At 41.3% G+C, this 20,886-nt stretch overlaps 1 protein-coding gene across 1 annotated transcript in view; it reads left to right on the top strand.

Annotated features, from left to right (window-relative positions):
- The window catches only part of TBC1D2 (TBC1 domain family member 2), a 61,316-nt gene that overhangs the window by 21,266 nt on the left and 19,164 nt on the right, over positions 1 to 20,886 (top strand). The window contains exons 3-8 of the mRNA XM_063455965.1: positions 4,380 to 4,524; positions 7,452 to 7,587; positions 8,808 to 8,902; positions 15,158 to 15,363; positions 16,802 to 17,182; positions 19,406 to 19,516. Coding sequence (XP_063312035.1) covers positions 4,380 to 4,524; positions 7,452 to 7,587; positions 8,808 to 8,902; positions 15,158 to 15,363; positions 16,802 to 17,182; positions 19,406 to 19,516 — 1,074 coding nt within the window. The remainder of the gene's footprint in view (positions 1 to 4,379; positions 4,525 to 7,451; positions 7,588 to 8,807; positions 8,903 to 15,157; positions 15,364 to 16,801; positions 17,183 to 19,405; positions 19,517 to 20,886) is intronic.

Raw genomic sequence — 20,886 nt, 5'->3', positions numbered from 1 at the left:
ACAAATCAGGTTGTCAAGTTACAAGCATTCATTAATTATTTAATTCAGACACCTGACATTTCCAATCTGAGGAAATGTTTCCTCGGGCAACCTTTGGCACAAATTCATTGTATACAAATCAAACTCATAATACATCACATTCATTGAGTGTTATTATAAAACATTTCCTTTGATTTCCAACACAAAAGTACAGCCTATATACAAATCACCATGGGACATGATATATTTTGACATATTTATATTTGAATTAATATTTCTGATTTACCAGATTGTGACTAATGCAACTATATTCATTTGAAAACATAGGGTTCAATCTGCCTGTTGAGCTAGAAGACAGTCCCTCCCAAGATGTGGGTTTTTGTTTTTAAAACGCCCTTCCCACAGGATGCCCGTTTATTGTATCTTGCCACTTGTAGAGTATATTTTGTCCTGGCAAGAGTATCCGGTAGTGTGATACTGGGAAAAATCATTGTGGATGTAGCCTTGTTCAGATGCAAAGATGCAAAAAGTAAAACATTGTCACGGTCTGCCCAAAACCTTTTACCACTAATACATTTTTTTTTTAAAACTGTTTGGTGGTCTACCTTTAACCAAGAGAGACCCGAGTGTTATTCTGTCCACCAGCTAATGCAATATTTCAAATACAAGCAATGAACAGGATGGAGAGGAATGTATTCGAGTGAGTTAGAGATACCCAAGCTCCCAGTCCGAATTAATAAAATATAATTATGATGCCTAGTTCAGTGGACCCTGTGATGCTGGAGGCAGAAGTTTTGCAAGCACTCTGGACCTAATATTTCTAATCATAGTCCAAATGTCTGGTTCTACCTCTAAAACCCATTTCAAGGGTCCCTAATCCAATCAAAAAGTTACTCCAAACCATATGCAGCCTAAATGTTTTTGTTCTTTTATTTATTATGCCCAATAGGACATCACAGTTATGTCTCCCCTCCCATAAAACCTGTAATAATACGTTTTTACTCGCATGAAGTCCAGCGCCGGAAGAAGCTCCTGGCGTTGACCTTCCACTCCCCATCCGACGTCACAAGAGCCTCACATAATCCAATGATAAGCTTCTCATGGATGAGCCTGCGATTGGTCCATTGTGCCAACTCAGAGTGCATACATACAACCTAGCTGGGGAGGGAGTAGAGGTGGGGGGGATATTTTTTTTTATTTTTTTTTTTTAAATTCTTTATTTTTGGTGCAAAAACATTTTACAGGCAGGCCCATGTAGCCACGACAGCAGGCACAGGCAGGTTCATGCAAACATGTTCGTGACATTTGACATTTGCACATTTTTGTTGATAGGAATTATAACAGGCTAGGAAACTTTGCTTAAATTGTATAATATGCTGGAGTATTCAGACATAGAAACAGTTAAGTGTAGGATTAATAATCTGCTTTGTCCGTTTAGTTTGAGTCTGACAGGCTAAAACAAATCGGATGCTCTTTAAGGGTTAAAACATGCTTAGTGGTGGATTGTAAAATTATAAAATTACAGGCTTTTGCACGATAGTAGTCGTGTGAGACCCTCTACTCTAGACATGCCTATATAGCGTCTTGGGTATAGGTTCAGATATGAGTGAAGCAACTGTAAGCAATCCTACTGAAATGTTTAACGGTCTATTAAGGGGTTAACAGTAGACTGTGCATTATCATAAACACGTATTAAGTAAGTAAAGTGTGAAGTCGTAACAGAAAGGTTAATAAAAAATCGTTAAAAACATATAAGCTGTTACTAGATGAAATGCTTGATAAGGAGCGTTGTGAAGTGAGGGTCAAGGCTTAGACAGATTAGAACTTTAAATTTTAAGCTGATAACAGAGTTCTTGTAAGCTTTGCTTATCTGCAGAGGAGAGTGTCCTCGGTAGTCCAGGGCTAGGCATGACAGCTGCATGGGTAGAAGTTACAGGCGTCCCGATGAGGTGCCACGGTGGTTAAAGGGAGGCAGCCGGTCAGCAATGGTACGTCAGCTGAGGGTTTGTATCTGAGCACAGAGAGCTGTCCCTGGTGTGCAGGTGAGGTTCCCCTGGTCCCAGTCTTTAGAGCGTTTTATGGCTAACCAATGCCCATTCTGTGGATCCGGGTCTCTCCTGAGGCCCGCGTGGATCGTTCGCCGCGCCGGCTGTTCAGACCTTCCTGACCGTGTGCTTGGATGATGGTGAGGTCCGCTTGAGGGACGATGGTGATGATTGTCGTCGGGCGGTAAACGAGTTGGGCGGTCTCCCCTTGATGTGTGTGAGAGCGTTGGTGAGTATTGGAGCACGGGGGGTATAGCCGAGTTTTCCACCATCTGGGTCTGCAGGATCGCCTCTGTCGGGAGGTCGCCGTGGAGGCCTTGGGCGAGAGCCAGCATAATTGGCGCCGTGTTGAAGGGCGTATCCATGCCGCTGCTCGTTTCACCGCTGTTTGAAAGGCCAGGCCTTTGGCCTTGAGTTCTGACCAGAGGCTTATGCCGAGTCGATCGAAGAACTCTAAGGTATGCTTGGGGGGTGTGATGAAATGTCGTGCAGCCGTGGGCCGCGTCTGTGCCGCCATCTTGGGCGGGCCCAGGCCCTTTTGCTTGGTCGCAGGCTTCGTTGCTTGAGTGGGGATAATCGACCCCAGCGAGGACCGGGATAACCCCCGCCGGTCCAAAGGGGGGGGTAGCAGGGCAGAGTGTGTTTCCCGTTTGCATGCGGGCCCCACGCCAGGAGATCGGCCGCCTCTCCTAGGCTTTAGGCTCCGCTCCGGTTTAGGCCGCATGGCCAGTTCAGCCTCACTTGATGTGGTTCGACGCAGGACAGGCATCGTTCTGTTCCTTGCGAGGTTCTGTGGCATATTCCCAGCACCTTATGCTGCTGGCTTCTGTATTTTGGTCAATATTAGTGGTTTTGTAGCTGCTGGTGCTGGAGCTATCAGAGACCACGTCTAGCCATCTTGGCTGCCAGGCCCCGCCCGGGGGGGATATTTTAATTCTGAAAATAAAAAAGCATATTCGATTAGCGGAGGGAGGTGGGAGGGAGCTCACAGGTTGGGAGTGGAGAGCCATCTTCAACTTGCAGGCACTCTGCCTGCTAGGGGAAAATGTATACAAAATGTATGCATGCTGACGATCGATGAAAATATGCACAGAATTGACGCTAGGTAGCCCAGAACAGTCACATAATGCTTGGGGTGTACACCACTAAAGATAACTCTGCCTGTGCGGTATTCAAGCTGAAACACTGCACATCCAGACTACTACCATCATGACCACTTCAAAGAAATGAAGTTATCATGGTGGTTGGTGTAACCCTTTAACCCCTTAAGGACCAAACTTCTGGAATAAAAGGGAATCATGACATGTCACACATGTCATGTGTCCTTAAGGGGTTAAAGCCATCCAGTTTTATTAAGCACCAAATAGGAGGTATGTAAATACTTTTAAACTTGCCTTATGCTGTGTTCAAGTCCTCATATTTGGTTAAATAGGCCAGAAAATTTAAAACAAGATTGATATGTAGTCCACAACATTTGGACTGCCAACGGTGGCCTACACTTGCATTAATGAAACCAACACTATGTACCCAAAATAACGCCTGTTTTGCATTGATACCTCATATATTTTTATTTTTTTTGCCACATTATATATTTTTTTGGGGGGTGTGTGTGTCTCTTTTTGTTTTTATTTTATGTATTTTTTTTTTTTTTTTTTAGTGTGAGTGTTTCACATTACATTTTGTTGCCCAGGCCGTGACCCAGCCTGGAGAGGTCCATCAGATAGAGAGGGACCCTTCCCACAGTCCCTCTCATCTCCTCAGCAGTTCCGACACCCCCATTTATGACGCAGCGCGTGGACGCTGACTTCATGGTGCTAGTGGGTGGGGGGGTTTGTGTGTGTGTTTTCGTTCGTGTTCGTGTGTGTTCGTTCTTTTTTACTTTTTCTGACCTGTTTGCCTGGTCTGAAGATGAAGGCTTTATGCAATTTATAGGTTTAAAATTCTTGGCATAATTAAATAAAATGCTTTATTCAGTACTCTCAGCCTTTCATTGTTATCCAGATTATACAGAATTGCATTGATTTAGAGAGCTCTATTTTTTACCAAACCACTTCAAAAGTATTGAGGAGGACATTAACAGACTTATGGTGATTAGAGCTGCCCCATTAATACAACATCTAGTTAGGAGGCTAGGGAGAAAAAAATAAAAATATATATATATATACATATATATATATAATACAAATAGTATGGCTGCACTCACGGAAGTTTTCTTGTTAAAATATAACTTTTAATGAAGTTCCATAAAATAAATATAATATATATATTATTATTATTATTATTTTTTTGCTTTGAAACGCACTCTTTTCTGTTTCCTTAACAGTTTTAACCCTGTTTATTCTGAACTTTACTCAGGCCGTTAACAGTCACGCCATGATGTACTGGCTGCAGCAGCTACAAATAAAACGCTGGGAATTTTGCAGAGCGGAGACTGGAACGAACATTGGGACAGCACCATCTTCTGAAATGACTGTCCGTGAATCTGATCCACCCGATGCAAGTATGCACACACTGTAACAAATGTCTGAGACTGTCCACTGATAGAACAGTACTTGATCACGTTGGTGTAAATATTGCGTAGATTATTACGTTTTTGTTTAAAACCCAAGGTAGTATTGTGTCATGCTCTGTGTGTTAAACTCTCAATAAAGATGATACATGGGGGAAAAAAAAAACTAGAAAAAAAGGTTAGTTTGTTTGTTATCCAGTAAAAAAAAAAATAGCAGCAAAGGAGAAGTGGTAACATTTAATAGAAATATTGTCTGCTTTCTCAATCCTGCAATCTCTAAAATGTCATTTTAACCCCTTAAGGACACATGACATGTGTGACATGTCATGATTCCCTTTTATTCCAGAAGTTTGGTCCTTAAGGGGTTAAAGAGGAACTGTTGCTTTTTTGGAAATTAATAAAACATTGAAAATCACCTGTAACTTGTGTTAAAGAGTTACTCCAACCACCACATCTGCTTTTCGAAGTGGTTATGGTACTAGGAGTCTGTATGTGCAGCGTTTCTGCTTGAAACGTTACACATACTGATATATTTTGCACTTTTGTGTCTGGGGCTAGTTGCACCCTCGGCAAACGTGACATAGACACTCTGCACCAGTCTGCCCAATGAACCAGTACATGATTTACGTCTGTCGTCAGAACGTATTTGTACCTGTGTCTATACTGGAGGCGCTGACTGTTCAAGGTCGCCCATGTGACCATGTGTTCTAGACATTGGAAACTCATTGTCGTTTTTTAAGAAATGTTTTTTATTTTTTTTATTAAATCTCTTGCCGCATGTTACTCTGTACACAACAGCTCCAGTGTGCCCCATGGGTGCAAGCATGCCAGACTATTTTTGTGCACAACTGAGTCTATTTAAAGGGACACTATAGGCACTGTAACTTCTTCTTCTCATTGACGTGATTATAATGTCTGTAGCCCCCTGACACTCACTTTAACTATTTTAAATGTTTTAATTGTAAACGAGAGTCCCAAGCAGCCCATCCTCTCTATTTACTTTGGGCTAATTATAAAACAATGGGTAATTGGGATAGGCTAAATGCAGTCAGTTGACCCTCTCAGCCAAACACCCATTGCTGAATAAATGAATGGATTGGTATGGCACAAAGGAATTGTGTAATCTCTGCCTTTGGCATACCTTCAGTAGGGTGCTGGGCAGTGAGAGGCCAGGTACCCTCCTTCTGTGTAAAACTGCTCCAAAAAAGGGTTAACATTGAATGGAGGGACCGTACCAGTGGACTCCAGGCACTATAACTAATTCAATGAGATATAGTGGGCACTGTGTTCTGAAGCCAGTGGACTCTGGGCTCTTTGCTCTTTTATAATTCCGTTGACACTTTGGTAGATTCCTGTGTATTCTGTGATTTTTTATTTTTATTTTTTTTTTGTCTATTCTGACCACTGGAATGCTTAGTCTGTTGCATTTGTGCTTTTCTGGTTCCCTGATATGATGTTGTTTTAGACTACATTAGCCTGCTCTTGGGCACTTTGCGTTTTACTTTTTAGACGGTATTAAATGATGTCACTCTAAAGACTCGTCATGCATGTCGATATTTCTGTTTACTTATGTATGATAGGTTCTATGTTTTGTGTGTTTTAGGTAGCACGCAATCTTACACCTGAACAGAAAATATAAGGCAGCAACGTGAAATGCAGGAACGCCTAAAGCACATTCCAGTTTACCTTGTTGAATTCCTTATTGCACATAAAATGAAGAATTCCGCATTACCAGTTGTTTGTTAGTCTACATTTGCCTTTGAAATATATATATATATATATATATATATATATATATATATATATATATATATAAAAATAAAATGGCAAATGTAGACTAACTGAGATAGAGATATATATATATAGTTTTGTGTGTGCAGAATTTCACACAAGTATAACTTGTGCACTGTGTTTATTTTTTCTGTACTGGAATTTCATCCTCCACATACTCCTTACATAGGGACCCTGGCATAAGGAGTTTGATTGCCCTTCGTGAGCCTGGTCGTCCCTGTGTGAGCCTGGTTGTCCTTGTATGAGCCTGGTCTAGGATATCCTTTGATCTGCCCAGTTGTGACTGGCTCATTCCCATCGCAGCATATGCCCAGTTTGTGAGATTGCCTGTCCATGCTAGCTATGATCTCATGCCTCCCAAGTGTCCCTATGTAGGAGTGTCCCTTTTTTAAACCCAAATCCCTATTTTCTATCCCAATGTCCCTCTTTTGTAGGAGCTCAGGATACTTAGTCCTTCTGAGCTCACACCTATGCACCACAGCAATAATTTACAATAAATGGGTTAAGAATTCAGTAAATATAAATAAGATACAATGTATTTGTTCTAAATTACATTTTAGCTCAATAAATTATTATGAAGTCACCTAAAATTTCTCAGAACCGCCCAGCCCCTGGCCACAACCCCAACTCACATTCCTAAATTGAAAAAAAAAAAAGTGTCCCTTTTTGTCCATTTAACAGTATGTAAAAAGAGGGAACACTGCAGTTTTGGAAGTAGGGGCAAAATGGGTGAGCTTATAAAGTACTGAGTCTGTGCGGTCCCGCCTCCGTAATCATCATTGTGCACATTTAAACAGAAAGCAACTGTGGCATGGCTGTTTTCATTTTTTTATGTGATGAATGTAGCTGCTCTTTGAATCAACTTTATCGCCTAAACAGCAAAGACTTCCTATTGAATTGAAATAGGAAGCCTGTGATTGGACAGCTACAGAAAGTCTGGGCGGGGCTAAAAGGGGAGGGCTTGCAAAATCAGGAATAAATGCATGCATGTTTTAATTGGGGCAAATCTACACAATTGTTTAAAAAGAAGAAAGCACATTGAACATTATAAAACAATGATTGTAACTTTATCTGGCAGTAGTAGGCTCACTAATCTTAATTAATGTATTGTCCTATAAACTCCACAGGTGACGAATTTGACTTTTTACCACCCGTGAAAACTCCAACTGAAGTGGTGGGTTTAACAATTGCTGCATTACCTGCCCCCCAAGAATCAATATCCCTTCAAAATATCTCCTTAAAGCACCCATGGAAAGAAATACAGTAAGTGCATCCAAGTGGTTGAGCTTTGTACATATTTATAATATTACTTTATCAGTTTCACAGTATGTGTCATTCTAGACCACATGTCAGAACTCATGTGTGGACTCTGCTGAAAGATGCAATAGCCAGTGCAATGCAATACGTGCTACGTGATGTGTGGGTCTGCCTTCTGGGGATATCCTACTTATCCCATAAACTGCTACTGGAAAGGCGTTTATGGAGTAAGGAAAAAAAACATAACATAGAATGAGGTGGGAGCAGCTGTAGGCAGACCCACTAAACAGAATTATAAAAACATACAAAATACATACATTCAGACTCGGAAGTCTGAATGTATGTATATTGTATGTTTTTATAAAAAAATTTTTAGTTTAAAACATTTTATTGTGGCATTTCAATGTATCCTACTTAATCAGTTGAAATGTCGTTTAATTTAGCAACAGCCTCAAGCATTTTGCATAACAATACACACAAAAAAAACTTAAAAAACTTAAAATCCCCCGAATTCCCCTCTCCCCTTAAGCCTGCTCTAACAGGAGCTAAAATTAATATATTGAAAAGACGTTCTACCCAATAATAATTTGCACAGATATAAATGCTCTATGCATTTTATGTTTCCTATCTTCATACTATAAGTTAATATATGCTTGCCAATTCTGGAAGAATCAATCTGTGTTACTCTGTTTGTTGTAATTATTATAGCTAGTGTACCCTGAAACTGTTTTTTTTTTTTTAGCTTTTAATAGGGCCATAGTCCGCAGGAATCCAATTATGTAGGACAGATTGGAGAATGAGAATTCATAAAGTGATCAAGCCCTGAAATCTGGTCCAATGAATGTTTATACCTACTTACCCAATTAACGTCCAAAAGATCTAGAGGTTTTCACCCTAGATTAAATCTTTTAGCAATCTGTGTCTCTTGGAATTCTAAAGGTATTTCACATTAGAAAGTGCAGATGTCTAAAACCTCTTGTTACATGTCAATAAGTAATAATGCTTGATATTTTTACCTGGGGTTTTTAATTGTTGAACCTTTTCCAAAGTTGTTTTTATTTTTATTTTTTAATCATTGGAAAATTAAAATTGGTACTTCATATTATGAAGTCTTACTTCACTGTAACAGAATTAGGATTATATAGAGTTTATAAAATTATTCAGTTCTGAATTCATATTGCGCCTTATAGCCTAGTACTAATTATCCATCTCTTTTCTTTTAACAGGAATACGGTGCGTAGTTTATGTACTTCAAAACCTAGTGCAGGAAATAGCATTTTTCACTTTGACAAGATAGACGAAGTGACCGAAGAAAAAACAGGTATCATGACAAGGCTTTTATTAAATAACTTATTATATTACTCATGTTTTGTATTTAGATTATTCTTGCTTAATTGCTGCTCCATTTTACAGTTGGCATAGGTTAATCCAAGCACCATGACCACTTCAGTAATTTGAAGTGGTTATGGTGCTTGCAGTCTGTATGTTTAAATATTTTAGTATGGAATGCTGCACATAAAGAATATAACCCCTTTGCTGCTGGAGGTGTAACTCCACTTCCAGCAGCATCATTGGGGCATCATTAGCCACCCAGAAAAAGGACTGGCTAATTTCCTTTGTGTGCATTTTTCATTAATTGACTGAGAGTGGTCAGCCGACGCGCTATGGCTTTGCAGAAGCCAGAAGCTATTCACCCAGCAGTAGCAGAGCCTCGGAACACGGCAGAGTCCTAGGTAAGAGGACTAACCATTACTAAGTGATTGACCCCATTTCCGGGGAATTGGGCCAGGGTACTCCTGGCACAATAACCACTACAGCGGATTGTAGTGGTTATGGTAACTCTTTAATAGCAGAAGGGATTGCAAATTGGTTTAAGCGTCTTTTTTTATTTTTTAGTTATTAAAGCATTTTATTGTTACATGCATGTAGTGTTATACATAGGTCAGCAAATTGTACAAGAACATATACAAGAACAAATTGTATATCTCACAGCTTATTACACGTTTCAAATACATTTCTTTTGTATTGATAGGGTGGGTTGTATTTTCCCTCTCGTTGCACAAGGTAGCTTTGGGTTTAGCCGTAATTGATACATGTATTTGTGGAGTGCTGCCTTTCGTGTGGAAATTTACTTTGTCTCTTTATTCGTGAACATCGGTGTGAACTGTAACAGAAACCTAACTCTAATGTGTAACTAGTGCCTCACCCCACCTGGGTGTGTCGTTGTGAGTACCGGTCACCTTCTCGGTGGCTCCTCTCTAATTGGGGATGGGTAGGGCCCTTCTTTTCGCATTTGCCTTGTCAAGGGTAATATGGTTCGAGTGCTTCTGGGCCGTGGTTTTCTGATTTTCCCAGCCTATTTTTATTCGTTCATTACCTCGGGAGGCTATGTCGCCTGTCCCCTCCTACTATCCCCCCTTTAGTCCAGTCAATGGGTGGGAGATGCGGGTCGTTATTTTGTCAGGGGTTGGCTACTGTCTACAGTCTTTTAGTTTGTGGATTTGTACGTCATCCCCAGGTTAGTCTCTTGTAAGGGGGTCCTACTGTGTCAGGGCGTCACCTATTCCATCCCCTTGTCTGGCCGGCCGGTTACCCCGGGAATAGACCGCGAGGGGGAGGGAGAGTGGGGGGGGAGGAAACACCGGGAAGATGTAGGGGAGTTGAGCGAGCGCTCGGCCTGTGCTGCCCCGGGGCCGACCCCATCCGCCAGCCACCTCGTCCAGTGGTTCCAGGTCTGATGGTATCGTTGGGCCTTGTCCGCCTCCACGAGGATAAGCTCCTCAATCTCCCGTATGACTTCCACCCTTCGGATCCAATCCCTAATGGAGGGGATTGTCTTCTTTTTCCAGTAGTTGGGTATGAGGCTGTGCACTGCGTTAATCAGATGTGGTATCACAGTTTTTTTATATCGCGTGGGTGGCATTGACGTGACGTGTAGGAGATATACTTCGGGGGTGAATTCGATGTTAGCGTCTGTTATCTTGGTGATAGCTCCGTGGACCTGTTCCCAGAAGGGCTTAATGTTTTGGCATTTCCACCATATGTGGAATTGCGTGCCGAGCTCCCTCCCACATCTCCAGCATTCTGGGTCGCACTGGCAGCCTGCGGCGGAGAGCTTCTCGGGGGTCCTGTACCAATGAGTTATCAATTTGTATCCTGATTCCTGGTATTTTGTGCTGATCGAAGATTTATGTATGTTCACGAATACGTTTAGCCATTGGTCTTCCGTCAGGGAGAATCCCAGGTCTCTCTCCCAATATCTAGTGTAGTATGGTAGTTGGTTACCGTTTCTGGCTGGGAGAATCATTTGATATAGTATTGAGATGCAGTGTGCCGGTAGGGCATCTTGGTCGCACAATGTTTCGTAAACCGTCAGTTGCCTGTTTGCCGATTCTAGGTTTGGGATGGATTTGACATATCTCACCAATTGGTGGTATCTGAACTGGGTCAGGAAACTCGAGGGGTCTGGGGCTGGTAGGCCCGCAAGGGGTGTCGGTCTCCCTTCTGTGCTTATGTGTTTTAGTCTGCGCTGCCTCGGCAGGCCCAGGGCGGTCAGGAACTGCGGCGAGGCTGCCGGCTGAAATAGCGGGTTTCCTGCGATAGAGTGCAAGGGGGACACCGCTGGCGCCAGATTCCCCCTCTGGGCCAGCGTCCTCCAGGTTGACATTGTGGCTTTGATGGTCGGGTGGTCCCTTGGCACCATCCCCTCCACCCCCTTCGGCACCAACGGCAACGTCGCCAGAGGGGTCTCGGAGAAGCTGTCCTCTATCGCCACCCAGAGCTTCCCCGGGGGGCGTGGGTCCACTCCACGATCATCTGTAGATGTACTGTGTAACGGTATTTAATCAGATCCGGCAGACCCAGTCCCCCCCCCTCAGCTTCAGTTGGGTTAGGATCCCGTGGTTCAGGCGTGCTTGCTTTCCGTTCCACACATATTGGGCTAACGATCTGCGTGCCAGGGCCAGGAACTCCCTGGGTATGTCTATTGGCAGTGTTTGAAGGAGGTACAAAAGTCTGGGGTTTATGCGTCTTTTTGTCTTCGGTATAGTGATATACATTGCTAGGTCAGATACATGTTTTCTCTTTTTAGATCAAATTGCCACATTTTGCCACATTCTGGGAGATTCTGGATTTGGCGTGGGGCTCAAAAGTCCCATCCAGTGTTTATATCGTGATTGTCACCGTCTGTAAATGAGAGATTTGTTCTACCTCATATCAATCACTACTGTTACTGGAAATAGGGACATGTGGGACTTTCAAATGTTACTTCTGGGATTAGCACCACTGAATATAACCTGGAAGATCACCAATAAAATTGTATTAACCATTTTTAAAAAAAAAAAAATTTCGTCAACCAAATTACATGCAGTTCAGACAAGGCAAAACCAGGGCACATATTTCAAATGAAGAGGCGATGTATAAAACTTGTATTATTTCTTCCCTCTCTGTATGCGTTTTCCATGCTGATTGCCAGATGCAAAGGACAGAGTTTATAGCAATGATTAACAGGGGGCCAAGATGGAGGCGCCCAGTTACAGGATAAACCGGTTTGAAATCCTACATCTAATTTAATTTGTCATATGAAGGGATAAGTAAACCTAATATTAAAGGGACACTATAGTCACCATAACAACTACAGCTTATTGCATTTGTTCTGGTGAGTAGAATCATTACCTTCAGGCTTTTTGCTGTAAACACTGTCTTTTCAGAGAAAATGCAGTGTTTACATTACAGCCTAGTGATAACTCCACTGGCCACTCCTCAGATGGCTACTAGAGGTGCTTCCTGGGGCAGTGCTGCACACTGTGCAGTACTGCCATTCAGTTTCTCCACCGTCTGCATGCAGACACTGAACTTTCCTCATAGAGATGCATTGATTCAATGGATCTCTATGAGTAGATGCTGATTGGCCAGAGCTGTGTTTGACTTGTGCTGGCTCTGCCTCTGATCTGCCTCTTTGATACTCTCAGCCAGTTGGAAAGCATTATGATGGCTCACAAAATCACTTCTGATGATGTCAGGCAGGTCAGAGGCAGCAGCTGCAGACTTGAATACAAGTAAGATTTTACTATATTTAGGAGGCACGGGGGGACTAGATGGTGGTTTTAACACTATAGGGTCAGGAATACGTGTGTGTGTGTGTTCCTGACCCAATCGTGTTCCTTTAACCCCTTAAGGACACATGACGTGTGTGACACGTCATGATTCCCTTTTATTCCAGAAGTTTGGTCCTTAAGGGGTTAAATCTCCTGGGAAGTCACAGTTCCCCTTTAAAGACCAAGTCATAACTGTGCATTAGTGATATATCACAGACTATATAGTCAGACATTCTGCACGTACAAGAATGCTTGTAGTGAACATAATTACCCTGTTATTGTATCGGTTATGGCATATAATTGTCATAGCATATATCCTTCGTTATGGCATGTAATTATCGTATTATATATTGTTCAGCATGGCATATAATTCTCTCAACTGATTGTCAAAATCAGCATTGTATTTATATGATTTGTTAACAGTAAGCTATAAAGAGTTAGTCAAGTTAAATAATAACTATTGTTCTATGTTCTAGTAAGAACACAGTACTCATCCCTACAGAAACACCGAACAAAGGAGTTGGCGAATTACCAATGCCAGATCTGGCTGGGCGAGAAACACATTTAGTGCTGGGAATCTGAATTATTTGTATATTTTGAAAATCTATAAAATGATTCAGTTCCCCACCCCTAAGATGCATATGTTGGCCAGTTCCCCATACAAGGGAGAAAACCGGCAAGCACACCCTAATAGACAGGTACACATGTAAACACATCTTTATATACCGTACACATATACAGAGAGTCCGAGTCCGTTAAAGGGAGACACACTCCACCGTCAAAATAAAAAAAAAATACATAAATCACTGTTTAGCAGATATACACTTTTTGTAAAATGAAAGAAAAAAAATATACATTCTGAGTGCTTTAGGGCTCTGGAGTGCCCTTTTAACCCCTTAAGGACCCATGACATGTGTGACATGTCATGATTCCCTTTTATTCCAGAAGTTTGGTCCTTAAGGGGTTAAGGGGTTAATGTTAAAGTGAAACATGATTTTTTTTTTTTTGTATTACACCCCATTTTCTAAGTCACCAGTCCATTGGGAAATAGGTTGTAATGCAAAAAATTAATAAATACATATATATTTATTTACCTTTTTTAAAGTTAAACAAGCACTGTTTATACAAACATGCACTGTTATGAGTCTGTATGCAGCTACCGGCATACCACTCTCTTATCAGGAAGTCGTGTAAACCCAAGAGCAATTCCCCTTGTCAGGATAAGTTTAACCCCTTAAGGACCAAACTTCTGGAATAAAAGGGAATCATGACGTGTCACACACGTCATGTGTCCTTAAGGGGTTAAGCTCTGTAAACAGATAGCAACCATACCACAGCTGCCCCCAGTTTATACATAGCCTGCTTCACTCGTTACTGACTCGAACTATGTGCATTGATTGGCACATGCAATCATAATCTACAATTCTCCTAGAAGGATGAAAAATATATCCTAAGTCCGCACTCAATCGATTGCTTTCAAACAATGGTCCTTTGTACAGAGTCAAAGAAAAAACATAGTCCAGAACTCTGCAGCACCAAGTCTTTAACATGAAAAAAACAGCAGTCATGTTGTAGTTTTGGTACAAGCAGCGTTTACTATTTTTCCTGTATCTCCCGGGAGGGATGTCTGAGCAAATGATTTTTTTCTGCAATGAATGAAGATAATGATTAAATAACAGAGGTATAAAATGAACCGTATAGCCACAGCTACATCAAACATAAAACAAAGTATTTTTAAATAAATGAAATAAAATAAAAAAGACGGACTTTAAATTTCATGCATTGACGTGTTGTTTTAGGTTGACACGTTAATTTGCCTATTTCTGCTACGAATAATCGAATTATATAAATAATACATTGTGCATTATCCAACCATTTACACAGTTGAGATAAGTTAAACAAAAGGATACATTTTTGATGTTGAAATAAAGGACTTATGCAAAGCAGTTTTCAAATACCGTATATGTAAAACGACAAGGCAGCTCGTGGCAGACATTGACACTACATTTGTGTTAATTTATTTGAAACGTGTTTAACATACGAAGGTAAGGCTGTACTAGGGAACTGTGGTCACCATAACCACTTCATTTATATTAAGTAGTTTTGGTGCTTTACTCCATTTGCTTTTATGGTACACTGCTGGTGAAAAATAAAAATTCCAGAATTTATTATGGGTGACTTTTAATTTCATTTCGGATGGTTCTCTTGGTGGAGGCATAGACAATCTTCAACTTAGTATAACTTATAATCTACATATTTTACGGTCATCAGCACAAGGTATATATTATGTGCATACCTGCCTGAAGCTAGCTCTCTTTCATTGACATGTTTTGTGAGTTAGTGCCCCTTTAAACATAGTACATAGTCTTTAGTTTAGTATATTTTCACATTCTAACTTAGCCATTTTTCCAAAGGACCTCAAAGTTTGTAACCCGTTTATAGCCCTTTAACCTTTATGTATTTTATATTGTTTTTTGTAGTAAAGGAAAATCATGGATTAGAAGTCATCACAAAGCCAGTTCCAAAGTTGTCTCCTTCTTTAAACTTTGGCAGAAAAGCCAGAAGACAAAACGGCATTGCGGCTTCGAGCCACGATTTGGCAACTACAGAAATGGGCACTGTTGAGAAGTTTAGCAGTCCCCAGCATCAAATCAAAGCCCTTACCAGAGATCTGGAGTCCCAGAAGGTTGGTTAGTAGACAGGTTACAAAGCAGTGGTTTAAATGTTGGGGGCAAGAATAAGGGGACGATAAAGCCTGGTGCTCGTTTCTTGTTTATGAGCTATCATCATTGTTGCCTTCTTTCAAAAAATATGGCAGTAATTTCTCTTAAGTCACTGTACCAAAGAGTCCTCTTCCTGGATGAGCTATAGGTCCCCAAGGATGGTTCAGAACTTTTTTTTCCTGAACTTTTTACATTTTAAAAATGTTTTTTTATAGCATTTCTCCTCTAAAGGGACTCAGATCGATCTGAGAAATGATTTATATGTTTTACTATTATCTACTGCAGGGGTAGCCATGCACGGCACTCAAGGCTGTTAGTGCCAAACATGCTCTGGCCTATCAAGACTCCCAGGGAAACTTTAGATATCTGCTAATACAAAAAGGTAGTGAAGGGAAATCCTCAATTTAAGCATTGCAGCACATAGAGGAAGTGATCTCAGATCACTTTATTCCAGCACTTTGTGAATGGGAATCCACACTGGAGTAGAGCAGCCCACAGCTGCTGCTGCAGCTCCTGTCCTTGACATGTACCTGGCCAGCCTGGTCCTCACTGGAACCCAGGGAAGCTACCAACACTGTGTAGATATACACAGAGCTGCAGAATAACCCTCCCCTCATACAAATAATACAAACAGCCCACACACAAACACACACAGTCCGCACAAACTCAACACCATTGACAATCCACATACATGCACACAACCCCACATGCAGCCTCTCATATGCAATACCCCAAACAGCCCCACACATACACACAATGTGACATATCCACACACACACACAAACAATACCCCAAACAGCCCCTCACATACACACACTACCAAACACACAATGTGACATATCCACCCACACACACAATTCTACAAGCAGCCCCCATGCACAGCCCACATTCATAGGTATCATACACGATACCACAAACTACTCCTGAACATATACAATATACAAAGCAACTACAGTATAAATAACACAAGCAGAATACAACATACACACCTCAATAAAAAAATAAATTAAAAAAAGACCGGCAAGCTACGGGACATCACAATCCTATTTCAGCACTGTGCTGCTAAAAGGTTGCACGCCCCTGATCTACTGTAATAGTACTAATACTTTTATTTAATCATCTTTTTTAACGTTTTTCAAAACCTTCCCTTTGTGCGATGTCCACAGCAGAATTTAAGAAATGTATAGTTCTGCTGGCATGAGCAGTTTCCTTCATGAAAACATGAATAAAATAACTTGGAAAAATAATAGAAGCGCTTTATTGTCCTAAGTCGCATTTTGGTTTAAGATCTATATGAATCCCGTCCCAAAATAATTAGTATTGTTTTCTACACTATGTTAGTGGCATTTGCGTCCAAATGAAAATGGAAATAAGAAACCATTTTTAAAATATTTCTTCTAGAAACTTGTCACACTTCTGCATCGAGCGATTGAGTCTGCACAGCAGGAGAAGCGAGCGTGTGATAATTACTTGAATGTTCCAGAGGAAAAGGACAGACTGGAACTCGTGAGGCACAAGGTTAGGCAAATGGAAGATCTTAGACAGCGTGTGGAGGTGCTGGAAAAAGAAAATAAGGAGATGCAGCAATCGGCCAGACTTCAGGATATTCATATTACAGAATTAAAGGAGCACATACAGATGCTGATGGAGAAGAACTGTGCAAAACAAGAAGTAATCTTAAAACAAACAGAACAACTCCTTAATCAAAATGACACGGAAATTGTCAAAGGCAACACCTGTGTAACGCTACAGCAGCTATGGAAGAAAATTGACTGCTTATCGGTGAGTTGGCAAAATGGATATAGTTAAAGGCACTCTAAGCACCAAAACAGCTTTCTGAAGTGCTTATGGTGCAAGAAGTCTATTTGTGCAGTTTTTCTGTTTCAAAATGTTGTCAAGCGGTTTGACAGGAAATGGAGGTTTCCCTGGTCCATCCCCTCAGCCTGCGATATCTTAATGGTGATATTTTCTCCTCAGTGTGTCCAAAATATTTGTTTAGGAAAGTGGTGTTTGGCCTGCTGATTTGACGTAAACCGCTTTGGCAGCAACAGACTAATGGCATTTTAAATAAATGTCACAAGCAGAAAAACCACTAGAAGCACACATAGATTTAAAGAAACACTCCACTACCTGAATACAAAAAAATAAATACATCTTTGCTTAGTATATATACCCCGGGAAAAAAACAAAACATTTATGCATTTATTTATGAAAGATATTGTTTTTTATTGGGGGTGTATCTAAAAACAACTTAGAAAGGTGCAGATGTTTTATTTAAAGCCTTTGCAAGCCCTCCCCTTGTAACCCAGCCCAGACTTTCTGTGGCTGTCCAATCACAGAGTTCCCAATGCAATTCAATGAGAAGTCTTTGCAAGGCAGGTGCTCTAGGCAATTGCTGCCTCTTGAGTTTGGCTCCACTAAGCTAATATAACCAGGAAGTAACAGGACCTGTTGTCTGATAGCCAGGGGGTGTGACAAGATATATATATATATAAAGTGCCAATTTTATTGAAATCTGCACTTTTTGTAAAATAGGGGGAGGGGACACACACACACACACTCTTTACACATAAAGTACTTCAGCAAGCTAAAGTGCTCTAGGGGTCTGGAGTGACACTTTAAAAAAAGGCAATGAGACAAATTGGGGATGATCGCTATACATATTGAGAATGTCAGACATTTGGAGAGAGACAGAGACTAATAGAGAGGAACACAGACAGAAATAGACATGCTGATAGATGGTAATAGAAGGAGGGAGAGATAAAGAAAGACGACCCTTTGCATACGTTATCCAGGGACGTTTTAGCCGCGAGGCAAACAAGGCATTTGCCTTGGGCGGCATTTTCCAGGGGGCGGCAAAAAACGCCGCCCCCAAATGCCCAGGGCAAATGCCTTGTTAGCCTTGCGGCTAACTGACATGCTGGGCTGGGGGAGCGGGCGGGCGGCTGGCGAGGGAGAGCTCCCCCTGAGCTCTCTGCTCAGCTCCCTCGCGCGCCGCAGAGTGAGGCTGGGAGCCGAAATATGACGTCATATTCCGGCTCCCAGCCTCACTCTGCGGCGCGCGAGGGAGCTGAGCAGACTGCTTAGGGGAATTGCTCCCTCGCCAGCCGCCCGCCAGTGCCGCCCACCCAGCAGCCACTGGACCACCAGGGAGAAAGAGAACCCCCCCCACAGCATTCCCAAAAGTAAGGAGGCTGGGGGGGGGGGGAGGTTTAAAAAAAAAAATGTGTTAATGTGAGTGAGTGTGTGTGTGTGTCTGTTAATGTGTGTGTGTGTGTGTGTGTGTGTCAATGTGTGTGTGTGACTGTTAATGTGTGTGTGTCTGTTAATGTGTGTGTGTGTGTGTGTGTGTGTGTCTGTTAATGTGTGTGTGTGTCTGTTAGTGTGTGTGTGTGTGTCTGTTAATGTGTGTGTGTCTCTGTGTGTGTGTTTGCCTGTTAGTGTGTGTCTGTTAGTGTGTGTGTGCGTGTCTGTTAGTGTGTGTGTGTGTGTGTCTGTTAGTGAGTGTGTGTGTGTGTGTGTCTGTTAGTGTGTGTGTGTGTGTCTGTTAGTGTGTGTGTGTGTGTCTGTTAATGTGTGTGTTTGCCTGTTAGTGTGTGTGTCTGTTAGTGAGTGTGTGTTTCTGTTAGCTAGTGTATGCGTATCTGTCAGTGAATGTGTGTGTGTGTATTTATAAGGCGGGGTGGGGGGAATGGTTGGGTGGGGATGGCGCGGGGGGGGAGGGGCGCCTGAGTTTTGTCCTGCCTAGGGCAGCACAAAACCAGGATACACCACTGACGTTATCGATGTAATAAGATAGTTGGATGTTGGATAACAAAACTTTATTTTGTTGATAATGAAAGATCTATACTAACACAATTTTTATGTTAATTATCATGCAATTTTTGAGGCCAAAACTAGAACCTTTAACATTTGTAGCACTTATGTAAATATAATTATTAATGAATATATATATATATAATGAATTTCTGTTCTACACTATTTTTTTTTCTTTTTTTAATAAAGGATGATATAGAGGCTTATAAAACTCAGAACAGGTTTTTAAACTCTGAAATACTTCAACTCACAAATCTCTGGAGAAATGCTGCTGAAAAGGACAAAGTGCTGCTTATGAAGGTAACCTTATTATGAGCAAAAAAGCGCTTTATTCACTGAACGGAGATTTGACACAAGACTGAAATAATCGAACTGGAAATTTTTTCCATCTTGGCTCTTTTCCAGTTTGACTATTCTGGCCTAACACTTGCAATTGCCTAGTGCAGGGATAGGCAACCTTCGGCACTCCAGATGTTGTGGACTACATCCCCCATAATGCTCTTACACCCATAATGCTGGCAAAGCATCATGGGAGGTGTAGTCCGAAACATTTGGAGTGCCAAAGGTTGCCTATGCCTGGCCTAGTGAATCCTACACAATTCTCAGTTTTGGTGAGTAAGCCACATAGTCTCATGTACTATGCTGAACCATAATTTTGTTTGATAATTTAACCAATTCACTGTATCATACCCTTGGGTATAATCTATCACTCAGTAAATTGAAGAATGCACGTTTCTTTAATCAAATCAAATCAAATTCCCATTTAAAGTGTTACTCCAACCCAAAGAAATATTTTGATATAAATTTTAAAAATAAAAGATAAAACTTACCTTTGTTCCATCGCCAAGACCACATTCTACTGCAACCTGATCCTCCTTGGCTGGCGTCACTCCGCCTAACTGGAGGGAAAGAGAGGTCGGGATGGGGGGCATTCCGCCATTGGCTCTCTGTCACAGCATGCTGGCGCCCGACACAAATTTTGCTCAGAATTAATATTAACTGGCTCGAAAATTTGCTCTTGGCTGGTTAATGACATTACTGGAGGTGGAGTTGCATCTCTGTATGTGCAACATTTCAAAGAGAAATGCTGAATTTTCAGACTCTGGGACCATCCATAGTCACTTCGAATCACTATAGTGGTCCTGCTGGTTGGTGTAACCCTTTAAAATATCAAATATTATTAAATACATGAAACTACTTGCTGGTACAAAAGGTTTAGAGCTCTGCTCTAACAGGCGATGATGGCGACAGGGTCAACATCTGATTGTGCGATGATTCATTGGAAATTTGAGATAGATTGGTCAGGAGACATGGGAAAGAACAGATTCTTTTCAGGAATAACTCAATTGTATCATATGATTGTGACGGGACTGGAAAGTATTAATAAAATCAACATAAATGCTAAAAAAGCTACATTTTTAAAAAATAAATCTTATTTTTAAAGTTGGTGCTGAGCCCCTTTCAGGAAAAAAGGTATTAACCTGTAATACAACCCTGAGATGGCCTCCTCTGCTACTCTTCTGGTGTAGTGTTCAGTTCTGTTGGACTTGTGTCCAATCCAATGCTTCTCACATAAAAGAGGGAATTAGAATGCCTACGCGGTAGTCGCTGCTATTTGCCCGTTTCATGCTTCTCGTAAAGAAGCACCGAATCCAATGTATTTCCATGAG

The sequence above is a fragment of the Pelobates fuscus genome, chromosome 5, assembly GCF_036172605.1.
Source record: "Pelobates fuscus isolate aPelFus1 chromosome 5, aPelFus1.pri, whole genome shotgun sequence".
In the NCBI taxonomy this organism is placed as follows: domain Eukaryota; kingdom Metazoa; phylum Chordata; class Amphibia; order Anura; family Pelobatidae; genus Pelobates; species Pelobates fuscus.
The sequence above is the reverse complement of the archived record's forward strand: the minus strand, read 5'-3'. Positions and strand labels throughout refer to the sequence as shown.